Source organism: Pteropus alecto, unplaced genomic scaffold, assembly GCF_000325575.1.
Source record: "Pteropus alecto unplaced genomic scaffold, ASM32557v1 scaffold76, whole genome shotgun sequence".
Classification (NCBI taxonomy): domain Eukaryota; kingdom Metazoa; phylum Chordata; class Mammalia; order Chiroptera; family Pteropodidae; genus Pteropus; species Pteropus alecto.
The window spans coordinates 30961965-30979681 of record NW_006443138.1 but is presented as its reverse complement, the minus strand read 5'-3'; the positions used below and the strand labels follow the sequence as shown (position 1 = coordinate 30979681).

General features: G+C 40.5%; 1 protein-coding gene across 10 annotated transcripts in view; it reads left to right on the top strand.

Annotated features, from left to right (window-relative positions):
• HDHD5 (haloacid dehalogenase like hydrolase domain containing 5) overlaps positions 1–17446 on the top strand; it is a 28821-nt gene extending 11375 nt beyond the window's left edge. For all 10 annotated transcript variants that reach the window (XM_006923906.3, XM_025041029.1, XM_025041027.1 and 7 more), the window contains 5 exons: positions 104–137; positions 1840–2014; positions 3951–4139; positions 4331–5088; positions 16027–17446. In XM_006923906.3, the coding sequence (XP_006923968.1) occupies positions 104–137; positions 1840–2014; positions 3951–4139; positions 4331–4661 (729 nt within the window). In that variant the 3' untranslated portion in view covers positions 4662–5088; positions 16027–17446. The remainder of the gene's footprint in view (positions 1–103; positions 138–1839; positions 2015–3950; positions 4140–4330; positions 5089–16026) is intronic.
• Positions 17447–17717: the final 271 nt, after the last annotated feature.

Genomic DNA, 17717 nt, shown 5'->3' with positions numbered 1-17717 from the left:
AAATTCATCTTTTCTCCCTCCCACCCTTGGAAACCAGCGTGTGATTGTCTGTTAGTGGAAAGCAGCTGTTGCATTGATGGGCCTGTTCTTTGTCTCTTGGCAGCCCCTTCCAAGGAGCGACTTCCCTGCCATTGAAGGTAATGAGGTCCTCTCCTTGTGTGGGCATGGGGCTGGGTGGTTCTCTCTCCTTTCAGGCCCTCCAGGCTGTTATAGCGTGATTGTTTGCCAGCAAATTGGTAGGCTAGCCAGCTGGCACTAGACATCAGGTCACCTGGGTTCTGGTCTTGGATCTGCCACTCACTACTTCTGAGATATTTGTTGTTTATCTTTCCTTCACCATACCACTCGCCCTATTCCAGAAAAATCGCAAGCTTAGAATATGTGTGAGTAGAAAGGTACCTAGAGGCAATCTAGTTCAGTGTTCCTTAGCTCCATTAAAATTGGTTCTCTCCTTGTATTACAAAAATATTGTTATATCCCCTTTATTAGCCTGAGAATGAAATTCTGTCTTTCCATACACATACGTTAAAAATTAATTAGTTCACTACAAAGCCCTAATTGTAATAGAAACAAAAGAAAAAAATTTTAGTAAGCTAATATATATTTCAGTATGTAATAATTATTCAAAAAGACAAACTGAAGTAGTAAAATGATTATACCAAACATAGAATCACCATGAATGTTGCAGCTATAAATGCAAACAGATGGATGTTTATAGGTGTGATAGAGCTGTGTTTTATTGGTTATTCAGAAATCAAGGGCAGCATTGTCATTGGAGAAGTGATTTTGCAAAATAGGGAATAACTCTTGGTAAAATTTTGAAAAATAAAGTACAGTGTTCTCTTGACTTAAATGATAGTCCTGGAGCCCTGGGGGGAAGAATCAGCGTTTATTAAAACTACCAAAAAAATTCTTTGTGTTTGTTTACATGTAAAATGGGATTAGGGTTTAGGCTCAATTAATTACAAACAGGTTGTTCACCTATATGAATGCCAGATGGGACACTCAAATGTTAATAGACATGGGGCAGTTTTTGATTGTGCAGGACTGTCCTGAGTATCTAGCATTGCTGGTCCTCTCCTACAGTCCTCATCATTAAGTGTCAGTCATGAAGATTAAAATATATCCTCCAGTTTCTAGAATACCTCCTTAGAGGGCAGTGGTCAATTCACTGGTCTCATAGCTGATATCTTAGCTTCTATTTGTTGAGTGCTATGTGTCCAGCACAGGTTAAGTGCTGTATTTATTATATCTCATTTTTAGCCTCATAACAATAGTATGTGTTGTTATCATTTTGAGGAAACTGAGGCTTAGAGAAGGTAAATAACTTGCCCACAAGCATAAAAGATAATTGATAGAGTCAGCCTTGGAATTCAGATCTCTATCACTCCAAATTCCCCTCTCCTAGCCATTAGGTTTATTGGCCCTTGGGACTTGGAGAAGTGGCCAAGGAGGATGAGCACTTTGCCATGTACCTGTGGGTGAAGCAGTGGGGAGAACATCAGTCATCAGGAGGAAATGGGCCTGAGACTTGCTGTTGCTTGTCTTGTTTTTAACTTCTTTTGTGAAGTACAGTGGACACAGTGACAATGGGAACCTTTAGGAGGTGCCTTCCTAGGCCCTGGGCTTTATTCACCTTGGGTGGATAGGTGAGTGGTTCTTTCAAGACTGGTTCAGGGAACTGTGCCCTTGCCAGAATGAGTGTACTGTGGAGGAAGAGCTTGTGGTTGGGCGGCACCAGCTGGCTTCAGTTGGTCTCCTGAGGGCTTTCTTCCCACCTACCACAGAGGGCAGGCCAAGTTCCCTGTACCCTCATCCCTATACCTTTGCTCTTTAAAGGGGTGCTCCTCCTTGGGGAGCCAGTTCGCTGGGAGACAAGCCTGCAGCTGATCATGGATGTCCTTCTCAGCAATGGGAATCCTGGGACTGGTCTGGCGACGGCTCCCTATCCCCATCTCCCTGTTCTGGCCAGTAACATGGATCTTCTTTGGATGGCTGAAGCCAGGATGCCCAGGTGAGGACACAGTCCCCGGCCTTGACCATGGTGGCCCATTTCCAGCTGCTGCCTGAGCAGTTCTTCTAACAGTTTCCCACCATCATTCTATATTTCGGGCCTTCAGACCCATACCTGGGTAGGCCCTTTAGTTGGACATAATAACTTGGCCTTCTGGGAGGGATTTCAAGGATCACTTCATATACTAATTATTAAATAAAAACTACAAATTACTGAGCACTGGAGAGATATATTGAGACGATCTTTAACAGATGATCCTTGCCCTCCAGAATCTTAACAGTACACATTCTTTTTGACTAGAGGAACCCAAACAATGATCAGCTTTTGAGGTATATAGATGCAAATTATTCAACTGCTCTCCCTTCTTTGCCTTCACCTTGTAGTATTAATTCTTTCACTTCTTTATTTCCTTTTGCTCTTAAGAGGTAGGGGCAGGGGAAAGCAAGAATTATTCTGATGTTTGTATAGACCAGAGAACTGAGACTTGGTCATAGGTGACTTTCTCAGAGGCATACGGGTACTGAGCAGGCACATATTTCCTGCTCAGTTGTGTAGATTTTACCTGTCCTGTCTTTTTCTGAAGTTGAGCACAGTATAAGCGGCCCTTTTTCTGGCCCTGGAAGTGCCTTCTCGTAGTCTGACAGCTGCTGTGTACTGTTCTGCAGCTCTTACCTGCAAGGCTAAAGTCTAGAGTTCTCCCATGCCACTAACTCCCAGTGAACTGGGTGAGTGATCCATCAGTAGATTAGTGGGGCCCAACACTGCCTCAAGTCACGTGACTCAGCCCATAAGAAATGGGGATTACAGTGTTCTCTCTTGTTACTTTCAAAGTATATTTCTGTAGCTGAGATTAGGTATTTTTTCTGAAGTATTCTTCCTAGAGTTAGGGTATACTGACACTAGATAAAAGGGGTTTGATTATATAGGCTATGAACTGAATAGTAAAGGGCAAATTTCAATTTATAAACCAGATTCGAGGTTAACCTTTCATTTGATAATTTAAACATTAAAAATAGAATTTATTATATAACTAAGTGACACAAATATGACTTCAGTGTATTGTGCATTATCAGTTCAGATTTGGTTTAGCAGCAAGGGATGAAAACCCAAAACAAGAATATCTTAAACAAGATAGAAGTTTATTTCTTCCTCATATAAAAGAAGTCTGGGGTAGGCAATCCTAGGCTTGTATGGAAGCTTCACCTGTCAGAGACACAGGCACCTCTGTTTTCCTGCTGTGCAATCCTTAGCCCTACATAATCCAAAATGGCTGCCTGAACTCCAGCCATCATATCAGCATTCCAGGCAGCAAGAAGGAATAGGGGAAGGTAGAGAAGAGCATCTCCCCCCAATTTTATGGATACTTCCTAGAAGTTAAGCCCAGTATTTCTGATTTCATCGACTCCTTGGCCGTACTGTTGTCACATGGCCACACACCTGACTACTGTGGAAGCAAGGGAATGTAGTTTTTTACACCTGGTAGCAATATGCTCAGCTGAAAATTGACACCAAGAAAGAAGAGGAGTTGGAAACATCTGCCACAAATCTAAAGCAGAATTTAAAGTTAGGTTTCTTGAGTCCAAATGCCTGCAGTGTAATCCTAGCACTGCCACCTTGGGCAAGTTACTTAATCTCTTTATGCCTCAGTTTCCTTACTTGTAAAATGAGAATAATGATCTCAGGGTTTTTCTGTGACTTCAGTGTGATATGACATCTTCAGTGCTAGAACAGTGCTCAGTAAATGTTATTAGATAATAGCAGGTCATAAATGTAGGTAATGAATGTAGTTCTTACTAGAAGTAATTTCGTTTTGACCTATCACCACTGGGGCCCTGGAGCGAAAGGTTGGTGTTCAGGGTCCTGCTTACACAATGACAGGTGGCCTGCAAGAACCCAGGGAGTGAAGACTGAGCTGCTGAATTGTCTTTTCTGGCAGGTTTGGCCACGGCACCTTTCTGTTGTGCCTGGAAACCATTTACCGCAAAGTGACAGGCAATGAGTTACGGTACGAGGGCCTGATGGGCAAACCCAGCATCCTCACTTACCAATATGCGGAGGACCTGATCAGGCAGCAGGCGGAGAGGCGGGGCTGGGCAGCCCCCATCCAGAAGCTCTATGCTGTAGGGTAAGTTCTGTTCATTTCCTCAACCCTTTTTTGACTTACTCTTTCCTTTCTCCCTACCCCTCTCACCTGCCTTGTTTCCCTGTATCTAATGCACACCACTTGCCCTATAATTGTCCTTTGCTCTCTGTGCCTTACAACACTGAACTTGGATTTTCTCTTCTTTTCTTTTCCGGTATGGCTGCCCCTGCCAGTGATAACCCTATGTCTGATGTCTATGGTGCCAACCTGTTCCACCAGTACCTGCAGATGGTGAAGCATGATGGGGCAGAGGAGCTGGGGGCTGATGGCCTGTGGAAGCAGCGGCCCTCAGCAACCCAGAGCTGTTCCTCTATCTTGGTGTGCACTGGCGTGTACAGTCCCAAGACCCCAGGGTCCACAGAGCCTGCCCAGGGAGAAGAGCCTCCCTTCCACGGGCACCGGGACTTCAGCTTCAGTCCAAAGCTTATGGAGGCATCTCACATCGTGAATGATGTGGACGAGGCTGTGCAGCTGGTTTTCCACAAGGAGGGTTGGGCTTTGTAGTGAGGACTATGCATTGGAGGCAGGGGGAGGGAACGTGCCAGAGCTGTAGGTGACTTTCATTTGCTGGCTTCTGGCCTGGATCACTAGGGGTCACATCAGGGCCTGCTCCCATAGACACTCTTCCTGCTGCCCTACAGGTGTGCCCTACTGGTCACTTGGAAGAAGAAACTGGCTTTTTCTCCTGCTGGGCAGTAGCCACAGAATATACCCAGGGTAACATTTGAGTAGAACTATCAGGATTTTCTGGGTCCAATTCCTGTCTGCCTCTCCTGGCAGTCTGACCTCAGCCTAGGCCTTTTACCTCTGTGCCTCAGTTTCCTCCTCAATTCAGTAGGGACTTCTGGAAAAAAGGAAGGTGATATGGAATAATGTGGAAATTTCTGCAGGACTTTTATCTACATCGAGGGAACCACTGCATGCCAGCCAGGTGTGTAACACTCAGATGCTACATTTTTTATTTCATCTTATTGCCCAGAGACTTTTGGGCTTATTTTTTTTAAATTAAAATAATCCTAATAAATATTAATTATGCCATCTCTTGTGAAGCTCTATCTGGAATGTACTAAAAAGTCCCATGGGGGAAAGATAGTGGGTGAGTGGTGTGGGTGACCTTGAGGCAAAGAGATTGGTGGCATTTCACTCCCATAATGTGCTGACGTCTCCTTTCCCACCTCTGTGTTCCTCCCACCCCCATCTGGGCTGTGAAGCAAGTCTGTCTAGGAAAGTCGTGCCCAGGCTTTGGCATATACATAGCAACTTCCCTGATATGGAAAAGAAAAAAGGATCTCACTTATGGTTTATTCTAAAGGAACTTTTCCTACAGTGGTTCTAGAAAATGTGTTTCCGTTATTCCCACTAGGAGTAATCCAATTTCATTTTTCCATGGTCTGTCACCCATGACCTTCCATTTGTCAAATCCTCATGTCAGTTCTTGCCTTCATCTTTCTCTAGCAGTTGTTTGCTGTCACACAAGCTGATTACTTCCTCCCCTTTTCTTAAAACACATTACTTGGCTGTATCTGACTGACTTTTGGATGCCACTGTTTGGATACCTGATATTCATTTAGAGGGGAGGGAGCCAACGAGGTGGAGAGAATGGCCAGTGAAATAGGAAGGGCCTTGAGATCTGGTGCCAGGAGGCTGAATGAAGAATATATTTCATAAAGGAGGTAGTGAAGACCTGTGCTAACTCTGTACCTATCATAGGTTAACCCTGTCCAAAACCAAACACAGCCCGATTCTACTCCAGCACCCCAATAATCTGGGTTGTGCTGCAGTCTTTCCCACTTCAGACAACAGCAGCTTCTTTCTTCTCATTTAGGCTGAAGGCTTGGACTCATCATCTCTCTCATTTCCCATGTCCAGTCCATCAGCAAATCCTGTCAGCTTTGCCTTCGGAATGGATCCGGAGTGTGAGCACTTTCTAGCCTTCAACACCACCCTGGTCCAGGCTGCTGGCTTCTCTCACCTGGCTTGTTGCAGCAGCCTCATATTTGGTCTCCCTGTCTCATCCTTTCCCTTCCTCCCTGCTATTTTCCACTCATTGGCCCAGAAATCACAAGTTTGATCTGTGCTCTGATCAGAACCATCCTATGACTTCTGGTCTCATTAAAAGTAAAAGCCCAAATTCCTTACCGCAGCACAAATCCTGTTCCCCTTAATCATTTCATACCAGCCACACTTGACTCCTTCCGTTTCAACATATATACTCCTGCCTCAGGATCTCTCTGCATTTGCCATCCCTCTCCCTCATTTCCAGTATTGACAAGGCTTGCTCCATTCTTTTTTCCCCCCTCATTACTTCTTAAAGATGGGAAAAAAGAATCGTGACTATGTCGCTTCACAGAGACTCCCTCAACTTCCGATTTAAAAAAAACCCTCTTATCTTTAATTTTTATCCTAGGCCTCATCACCCATGACCCATATTTACTCTTTATGTCTTCTAAAATATTAAGTTCCATGGACTTTGTCCATGTTGACTCACTCTTGTACCCCTACACAACATGTCTGGCACTTGATAGGGTTGCAGACCTTGTAAGTCCTTAGAGACAAACATGGCTTTCTTTTCCCTTGGGGAATATGGCAAAAGTGAAAGACTACAGGTCTTGAAGTCAGATAGGCCTGGAGTCAATCCCAGATCTGTCACTCACTAGCTAGATAGCCTTGGGCAGTTTCAGTTTTCCAAGCTTCCGATTTCTCATCTGTAAAATTGGTGTTGGCAATGTATATTTTATAAATGAGCTATTTTAAGTACAGTACTGTGTTACTTAGGGTTTTTTGTTCAGCTGTTTGTTACAGAAATCTGACTATAGTGGCTTGAACAAATAGGCGGTTATTTTTCTAAACAACAGGAAGTTCAGAGATAGGCATTTCAGACTAGAGAAGCAGCTTAGGGATTTTGTCAAGGACTCAAGTACTTGCCCACCATCCTTAGTGTGTGTGTTTGTCCAGTCGCAAGATGGTACCAGTATACTTTCAGGTCTCTCATCCACATTCCAAGGAGGAACATTCCCAGAAGTTCCCACTTTCGGATTTGCAGCTCTTTCTGGTCACATGGGCACCAGTAGCTGGAAGGAGGTAGGGTTGGGGCACATTACTGCTTAAACAAAATCAGGGTCTGTTAGGAAATCTAGTGAAATGGATGTTGGGTAGGCAACTAGCAGTACAGCTCCAGCACCTGTGACCCAGAAGGCATTTAACTGTGATTATTTCTTCCAGGGCTCTGGGGAAATGGATGAAGCCCTGGCCTCTGAAGCACCTTGTCTAATAGTTATCTGAGCTGCTGGGTTGGGTATCAGTCTTGCCAGCTTACATTTGTTAGCCTTTGAAGACGGGCATTTGTCTATATTTTGTTAGAGCCTCAAAAAGCCCCTAATGGAGAGAGACAATCCTTATCTATCCATTTTTATAAACGAGGGCATTAAGGCAGAGATAATTTATTCTTTCAATATGAAACGTTTGTTGAAGATCTACTATACCAAGCACCATTCTAGGTGCCATAGCAGTGACCAGTCATTGGTAACAATGCCTGCTCTTGTTGAGTTCACATTTTAGTGATGATATGTCCAAAGTCAGTAAATGAAGTGCCTGGGACTAAAGTTGGGTGTCCTAACTCTTACCCTAGTGTTTTCCCTGAGATATGCACCAAAGACCCTCCCCACCCTGAGCCCTTCCCCCAAGCATCGTTTTATGTTCTGGAGCAGCTGCAGTTGTGGATGGAGCCCAAGTGAGCTATCCTTGGGTCAAATAGGTTGAGCTTACCAAATGGAATGACAGGTGAGTACAGAAATGAGGTGGAAAGCAAAGCCAAGTATGGCTACATGGGGAGGAATCTTACCAGAGTTGAGAATCCTTAGCTCCAGATTGAAGTGACAGAATGACAGCATCTCTTTGTGTCTGTCTGCCTCTGGCTCTATTCCTTTGGCTGGCACTTGTTCTGGCTCTGTAGCCCACTCCCTTTCTTGTTTGGGTTTCCTAAAGGTGTTGCAAGCTCTTCCAAATCCATGTCAGAGGGCAGGGCCAGCCACTCGGCTGCAATGCCAATCTTGTCTCTTAGGGGCTTTGAACTGCGGAACTAAGACACAACCGTTTCATTTGCTTAGCCCCAAACTGATGAAAATATTACCTTTCTGTGTTTTGATGGAACTAAATGAGTACAAAACAAAAAAGACTTTGTAAGTCAATTTGAACAGGAAGTAAGTCCATACTTATATATAATATTATTAACCTGGAATGAAACTATACCATTAGGCACTCACAGTGAATAGAGAATCACCTTGGGTCTCTCTAGCCTTGGTGTCAGAATATAGGGGCACTTCCTCAGTGCTCCCCTTGGTGGCAGCAGTTTCTGGCCTCCTAAGGACACCTCTAGGCTGCCCAAGGCAGGTACAGTGAGCAAGCTGGTAATCCGGACTTGCAGCAGAGCTAGAGTTGCTGTAGCAACCAGATGCTGCCTTGAGGGTGGAATTTTAAAATATCTCAGCTATAATAGTTATTTTTTTCCCCAGTCAGTCTGTTACTTCCCCAGTGCTGCGTGGTGCTGCCGAGGCTGGGCCATGCTGGGACACCAGTTTGTCTGCCTGTGGCTCTTGGCAGCTTCTTCAAGGGTTGGAGGTGGAGGATTATCTCAGGGTGTGAACTGCTGGGGAGATGACAGAGCTTCAGCTTTTGCTTCCAGGCTCCTTCGGATCTTGGTTCCAAAAGCCTTATGTCATTTTTCTTTTTTGGGAGGCAGAGGAGGAGAGGGGTCTAGCTTGAAACTCCCTCCCTCCTCCCACTCTGACTTGAGCCTTCTGGCTTATACCCTACCAAAGCAGCCTTAGCATTCATGGGACCTCTTTTTGGGGAGGAGAGGGACAGGTTCCTTCTTGTCTGCTTTTCCCTTTGGTCTTTCTAACTCCTTTTGGCTTCATTGATTCACTCAACAAACAACTGCTAAGAACCTACTAAGCACTGGGTTAAGAAATGAGAAACTGCCCTTCTTTTGGAGGAATTTATCAGTCTCTTGACACTGGACTTGGCCCTATCAGATTTCAAACATTTTTATAAAGTTATAGTAATTTAGTGTTCTACTTGGCAGAGGAAGGGATACAAACCATGGAACAAAACAGCACTTAGAAACACTTACATGAAATAGATGAAAATATATGAAAATGTGGCTTATTTAGATGTTTATTTCTTGCTCATTTCATAGTCTGATGTGGGGTAGGTGGCTAGTCTTGGCCTTTCTCTTCCAGGTGGTGACTCAGGAATCTAGGCACCTTCCATTTTGTGGTGCTGTCATCTTCAGCACATGGTCTCCAAGGTCTCTGGGGAATAGGGAGAGAGGATGGATGACTGAAAAGGAATTCATAATAGTGTTGTACTTCAATTCTGTCCATATCTATTGGCCAGACACATGGTTCCATTGCAACTCCAGAGAGAATGGGAAATGTGGTCTTCCTTTATGCCTAAGAAAAGGAAATGAGATTGGTCAACATCTAGCTTGTTTCTCTTCCCATATTACAATTAGGATAAAGAAATTCTGTTTTGCTTAGTTTTTGTTATTTAATTTTAAGTGAAGAGATCAAGCAATATGAAGAATAAAAAAAAGTATATTAGAACTTTTTTGTACAATTCTCTTTATAATTTTATTTTTTATTTTTTTCTTTTATTTCCATCCCCCCACCTCATTCCCCTTTAGCAAACATCAGTTTGTTCTCTATATCTATGGGTCTGTTTCATTTTGTTTATTCATTTCTTCTTTTTTTAGATTTCATATATATGTGAAATCATACAGTATTTGTCTTTGTCTGACTTATTTCACTTAGCATAATGCCCTCTAGGTCCATCCATGTTGTTGCAAATGGCAAGATTTCACTCATTTTTATTGCTGATTAGTATTCCATTGTGTGTGTGTGTGTGTGTATCACCACATCTTTATCCATTTAACTATTAATAGACATCTAGTTTGCTTGCACACCTTGGCTGCTGCAACGAACATAGGGGTGCATATATCTTCTCAAATTAGTATTTTTGTTTTCTGTGAATAAATACACAGAAGTGGCATTGCTGGGTCATGTGTCAGCTCTACTTGTAATTTTTTTGAGTAATCTCCATACTGTTAGTAGCTGCACTAATTTACAATCCCACTAACTGTATGAATGTTTGCTTTTCTCCATGTCCTCGCCAACACTTGTTATTTGTTGATTTATTGATGAGAGCAATTCTGACAGGTATGAGGTGATATGTCATTGTGGTTTTAATTTGCATTTCCTTGATGATTAGTGATGTTGAGCATCTTTTCATATGTCAGTGGGCCATCTGTATGTCCTCTTTGGAGAAATGTCCTCTATTCAGTTCTTCTGCCCATTTTTTAATTGGATTATTTGTTTCTTTGGTGTTAACTGGTATGAATTCCTTACATATTTTGGATATTAATCTCTTATCAGATATATCATTTGCAAATATCTCCTTTCATTCAATAGGTTGTCTTTTTGTTTTGTTGATGATCTCCTTCACTGTGCAAAACTCTTTAGTCCGATGTAGCCTCATTTGTTTATTTCTTCTTTTTTTTGTTTCCCTTGCCCAAGGAGACATATCCAAAAAAGATATTGCTGAAAGCGATGTCAGATGGTTTACTGCTCTTGTTTTCTTATAGGAGTTTTATGGTTTCAGGTCTTACTTTTAAGTCTTTAATCAATTTTGAATTTATTCTTGTATACGGTATAAGAAAGTGTTTCAGTTTTATTTATTTTTGCATATATATGTGCAGTTTTCCCAACACTACTTATCGAAGAGGCTATCTCTATTCCATTGTATATTCTTGCCTCTTTTGTCATACATTAATTGATCATTTAAGTGAGGACTTATTTCTGGATTCTTTATTATATTCCATTGATCTATATATCTTTTTATGCTAGTACCATACTTTTGTGGTTATTATAGCTTTATGGTATAGTTTGATATTAGGGAGCATGATACTTCCCATTGTTGCGGAGATGGTTTGGAAGAAGAGTCAGAATCTGGAAATGTTCAACTAACATGGATAAGGGAGAAGAGGAATGGCAATGCTAGCATCCCCTACCCTTGTCTACATGGCTTTTATTCAGTTTCCCACAATGCTGGCTTTGTAATTTATAATTAGTTACTATCAGGTTAGTAAATACAAGCTACAGCCAACTCCCAGATTCAGCCTCAAGGCCACCCCTGTGCTCTCAGCCATTTCTTCCCAAGTATCTTTTTTTTAGTCCCTAGAGCAAGAAGTCCCAGAATCGGTTGGGCATGTGCACCCTCCCTGCAATGTGTCCTTGTGTGTAAGTCCACATCTGCTTCTGATGTCCTTGTTGCTCCAAGCACCAGGCATCCTGCCAGGACTGCAAGTGTCTCTTACAACACCCATTTTGTTCTTTTTCAAAATTGCTTTGGATATTTGGGGTCTTCTACGGTTCCATATAAATTTTAGCATTAGTTGTTCTAATTCTGAGATGAATGCCATTGGTATTTTAATAGGGATTGCACTGAATCCATATATTGCTTTAGACAGTAAGGACATTTTAACATTATCAATCCTTCCAATCCATGAGCAAGCTATATCCTTCCATTTATTTATAACTTGTTCAGTTCCTTTCTCCAGTGTTATAGTTTCAAGTACAGGTCTTTCACCTTACTGCTTAAATTTATCCTAGGTATTTTATGCTTTTTAATGAAATTGTAAATGGGATTGTTTTCTTTATTCCTTCTTCTGATAATTCATTACTGGCATATAGAGATGCAATAGATTTCTGAATATTGATTCTGTATCCTGCAACTTCACTGAATTTCTTTATTAGTTCTAGTAGTTTTTTCATGGAGTCTTTAGGTTTTTCTATATATAGTATTATGTCATCTGTAAATAATGAGAGTTTTACTTCTTTTCCAGTTTGGATGCCCTTTATTTCTTTTTCTTTGATCACTATGGCCAGGACTTCCAATACTATGTTGAGTAGAAGTGGTGAAAGTGGGCATCCTTGTTTTGTTTCTGATCTTAGAGGAAAAGCTTTCAGCTTTTCACCATTGAGTATGATATTAGTTGTGAATTTGTCATATAAAGCCTTTATTATGTTGAGATGTGTTCCTTCTATACCCACTTTGTTGAGAGTTTTTGTCATAAATTGACAAAATTGATACCTGGGGTGAATACCACTTGGATATAATGTATATCATTTTAATGTATTGTTGAATCTAGTTTGGTAGTATTTTGTTGAGAATTTTTATATCTACGTTCATCAAGGAGATTGGCCTGTAATTTTCTTTTTCTTTTCTTTTCTTTTTTTTTTTTTTGGTAATACCTTTGTCTGGTTTTGGTATAAAGGTGATGTTGGCTTCGTAGAATGAATTTGGAAACATTCCATCCTCTTTAATTTTTTGGAAAAGTTTAAGAAGAGCAAGTATTATTTCTTCCTTGAATGTTTGGTAGAATTCACCTGTGAAGTCATCTGGCTCTGGACTTTTATTTTTTGGGAGTTTTTGAATTACTGCTTCAATTTCATTATTAGTAATTGGTCTGTTTAGAGTTTGTGTTTCTTCCTGGTTCAGTCTTGGAAGGTTATGTACTTCTAGAAATTTATCTTTTTTTTCTAGATTGTCGAATTTGTTGGGTTATAATTGTTAATAGTATTCTTTAATAGTTCATTGTATTTCTGTGGTATTGGTTATAACATCTCTTTCATTTCTGGTTTTACTTATTTTCTCTCTCTTATCTTCTTGGTGAGTTTAGCTAAAGGTTTGTCAATTTTGTTTGTTTTTTTAAAACACCAGCTCTTAGTATTATTGATATTTTCTATTGTTTTTAAAATTCCTCTTTAGTTTATTTCTGCTCTGATCTTAACTATTACTTTTCTTCTGTTTACTTTGGGTTTGTTCTTTTTCTAGTTACTTTAGGTGTAGAGTTAAGATTGTTTTTTGGTAATTTTTCTTGTTTCTTGAGATATGCCTGTATACCTATGAACGTCCCTCTTAACTGCCTTTGCTGCATTCCATAAATTTTGAAAAGTTGTGTTTTTATTTTCATTTGTTTCAAAATAGTTTTTGCTCTCCTGTTTGATTTCCTCTTTGATCCATTGGTTATTTAGTAGTATATTGTTTAGTTTTCCCAGTTTTCTTGGGAATGTTTCTTCCAGTTTTCGTCCTATGGTTGATTTATAGTTTCATGTCATCGTGGTCAGAAAAATTGTTCGGTATGATTTCAGTTTTCCTGAACTTATTGACACTTATTTTGTTGCCCGATTTGTTATCTATCCTGGAGAATGTTTCATGTGCACTTGAAAAAAATGTGTACTCTGCAGTTTTGGGATGAAATGCTCTATAAATGTCTATTAAGTTGATCTGGTCTAATGTGACAGTTAAGGCCATTATTTCCTTATTAAATTACTGTCTGGATGATCTATTCATTGATATAAGTGGGGTATTAAAATCCCGTATTATTATTGTATTACCGTGGATATCTCCTTTTATGTCCATTAATAATTGCTTTATATATGTGGGTGTTCTTATGTTGGGTGCATATTTAGGATTTTTATATCCTCTTCTTCGATTGAAACCTTATGTAATTCCTTTCTTCGTCTTTTTTTGCATTTTTTGTTTTAAAGTCTATTTTGTCTGATATGAATATTGCTACTTCAGCTTCCTTTTCACTTATGTTTACATGAAATATCCTTTTTCACCCCTTCATTTTCAGTCTGTATGTGTCATTCAATTTGAAACGAGGCTCTTGTAAGCAGCATATAGATGGGTCATGTTTTTCTAAAAATCAAACTCACTGGGGAAACATTGGTTAATAACATATAAATTTCAGGTGTACGACTTTATAGTATGAAATCTGCATACTCCATTGTATGCTCGCCACTTTAAGTCTAGTCTCCATCTATCACCATATATTTGACCCCCATTACCCTCTTCGTCCTTCCCATGCTCCCCTTCCCCTCTGATAACCACCATTCTGTTGTCTTTATCTAGGAGTTGTTTTTGTTTTATTTGTTCATTTGTTGCCTTTTGTTTTATATCCCACATGTGAGTGAAATCATACGGTTCTTGTTCTTTTCCATCTGACTTATTTCACTTAGCATGATATTCTCAAGATTTATCCATGTTGTCGCAGATGGCAATATTTCATCTTTTTAATGGCTGAGTAGTATTCCATTCTATATATGTACCACGTATTTTTTATTCAATGATCCTTCAAAGGACACAGGTTGTTTCCATATCTTGGCTACTGTGAATAATGCCGCAGTGAACATAGGGGTACATATATCTTTATGAATAAGTGTTTTCAAATTTTTGGAGTAGATAACCAGAAATGGGATTGCTGGGTCATGTAATAGCTCTATTCTTAATTTTTCTGAGGAACTTCCATCTCTTTTCCATGGTGCCTTCACCAATTTATATTCCCATCAGCAATGTGTAAGTGTTCCCTTTTCTCCACATCCTCTCCAACACTTGTTATTTCTTGTCTTATTGATAATAGCCATTCTAACAGGTATAAGGTGGTATCTTGTGGTTTTGATTTGCATTATAACTAGTGAAGCTGAGCATCTTTTCATATATCTGTAGACCATCTGTACGTCTTCCTTGGAAAAGTATTTCTTTAGGTCCTCTGCCATTATTTATTTAGATTATCTTTTTATTTTTTTCAAGTTGTATGAGTTCTTTATATATTTTGGATATTAGTCCTTTATCAGAAGTATTGTTTGCAAATATCTTCTCCCAGTTGATTGGTTGCTTTTTTGTTTTGTTGATGGTTTCTTTTGCTGTGCAGAAGCTTTATAGTTTGATGTGGTCCCATTCATTTATTTTTTTCTTTTACTTCCATTGCCTTTGGGATTAAGTTCACAAAAACCCCTTTGAGACCAAGATCTATAAGGTTAGAGCCTATGTTTTCTTCTATGTATTTTAGTGTTTCAGGTCTTATATTCAAGTCTTTAATCCATTTTGAGTTAATTTTTGTGTATAATGTCAGCAATCTAGTTTCATTCTTTTGTGGCTTTCCAGTTTTCCCAACACCATTTATTGAAGAGGCTTTTATTTCTCCATTGTATGTTTTAGGTTCCTTTGTCAAAAATTATTTGCCCATATATGTCTGGGTTTATTTCTGGGCTCTGGATTCTGTCTCATTGGTCTCTGTCTGTTTTTCTGCCAATACCTACTGTTTTGATTATTGTAGCTTAGGAGTATATTTTGAAGTCAGGGAATATAATACCTCTGGCTTTGTTCTTTTTTTCCTCAGGATGTCTTTGGTTATTTGGGGTTCTTTGGGGGTCCCATACAAATTTGAGAATTTTTTGTTCTGTTTCTGTGAAAAATGCCACTGGGATTTGAATGAAAATTGCATTAAACCTGTACATTGCTTTAAGTAATATGACCATTTGAACGGTCCTCCATTCCATGAACACAGAATATTTTTCCATTTCTTTGTGTTTTCTTCAATATCTTTGAACAATGTCTTGAACTTTTCAGTGTATAGGTCCTTCAATTCTTTGTTAAGTTTATTCCTAGGTAATTTTATACTTTTGTTACAATTATAAATGCGATTGTTTTCTTCATTTCTTTTTCTGATATTTTATTGTTAGTATATAGGAATGCCATAAGTTTTGTATTTTGATTTTGTATACTGCAACTTTACTGTATTTGTTTATTGTCTCTAATATTCTTTTGGTGAAATTTTTAAAGTTTTCTATATATAGAATCATGTCATCTGCAAATAGTGACAGTTTTACTTCAGTGTTCATAAATGAGACTAGCCTATATTTAAAAACTTTTTTTTACAGTATTTGTCTGGTATTGATATTGATTATATTATCCTCATAAAAGAAATGGTGGCCCATTCATCTTTTTCTATTTTCTAAAACAGTTTCTTTAAAATGGGATTATCAGGACTTCCCGTCAAGATGGAGGAGTTGGTAAACTCTGTGCTCACCTTCTCTCACAACCACACCACAATTAAAAGTAAATTACAGAACAACCGTCATTGAGAACTACCTGAAGACTAGATGAATAGAAGTCCTCTGACTAAGGATATAAAGAAGCCATATGGAGACTGGTAGGATGGCTGCAGACACAGAATGGGCTGGCCCCACACCCACGAGTGGTGGTTAAGAATCTAGAAGAACATCTCTGCTGTGGAGGTCTCCCCTGAGGAGGGAGGGGCCCCAGACACACACTGGGATCCCCAAACCAGGGCACCAGTGCCAGGAAGAGAAGTCCCCATAACATCTAACTGTGAAAAACAATGAGGATTACATCTGAGTTAGATGAGGGGCTGCTGGAGACCAAGGCATTCTCTTGAGGGGATAGTGCACAGACTTGCTCACTCACAAACTTACTTGCTCTGTGCTCCAGCTCAGGGGCAACAGCTCAGAAAGTACCAGAGATGTTCAGGGAGGAGCCGAATTGACTAACTTCAGGGTGAAGACTGGAAGGATGGGTCAGGAAAGCTCTCTGTAGGCATGGGAATGCTGGCAGACCCCATTGTTCCTTTGCTGAGCCCTACCCACAATGAGCCAGGAAGGGCAGGCAGAAACCAAACCTGAGATCTCCATTAACTTAGCTAACATCGTTTACTCTGCCCTGGTGATTTCCTGAGACCTTGTCCCACCCAACTTAAGCACACAAACCGAGCCTCTTCCAGCTGCTTTTCCACCCAAACTTCCTGCCTTAGCTTGCACTGCAGACTTTCCTAAAATCTCTCAAATGTCTACAAATCCCAAACAAGCAGCAGCTGGCATTAGTGTGCCCCCTACTTCTCAATAAGTGGCCCCAACCCTGGCACGAGTGGTAGTTGGCCTCAGTTCATAGCCTACCTCTCTTAGCACAGGTGATAACCAACTGCAGATCACTTTGTAGCTCCTACCGGTTGCCCCAAGCTGGGCATAGACAGCAGCTAACATGGGCCTCCACCAGATCTCCTCCCAAGAGGCCCCAGAACTCACACTCACACACTTGGTGGCCAGCTTCAGACCATACCAGAGTACCATCTTTCTGCTCAACAAATGACACACCAAAAGGGTGGACTCAGCAGGTACCAGAGTCCCAGTTAAGCGAATCCTGCTCCATAGGATAAGCTCACACAATAGCTCATTCACTGTCACAGCCAGTCCTCATAGCCAGTCAACCTGAGGGTCGATCCCTCCAACTGACATAGCAACAGCAATTGAGGCTCAATTACACAAGGAACACCCCTGGAGCACCTGGCTTAGGTGGTCAGGGAGTATGCACCACTGGGCCCCCAGGACACCTACTATAAGGCCACGCTGCCAAGACTAGGAGACATAGCAGATCAGCCTAATATATAGAAACAAACGCAAGGAGTCAGCCAAAATGAGGACACAAAGAAACATTTCCCAAGTGAAAGAACATGACAAAACTCCAGAAAAAGAACTAAATGCAATGGAGACAAACAATCTACCAGATGCAGAGTTCAAAACATTGATTATAAGGATGCTCAATGTAATAAGGGGAAGAGTAGATGAATTCAGTGAGAACTTTAACAAAGAGATAGGAAACAAAAATGGAGATAGAAAACAAAAAAAGAACCAGTCAGAA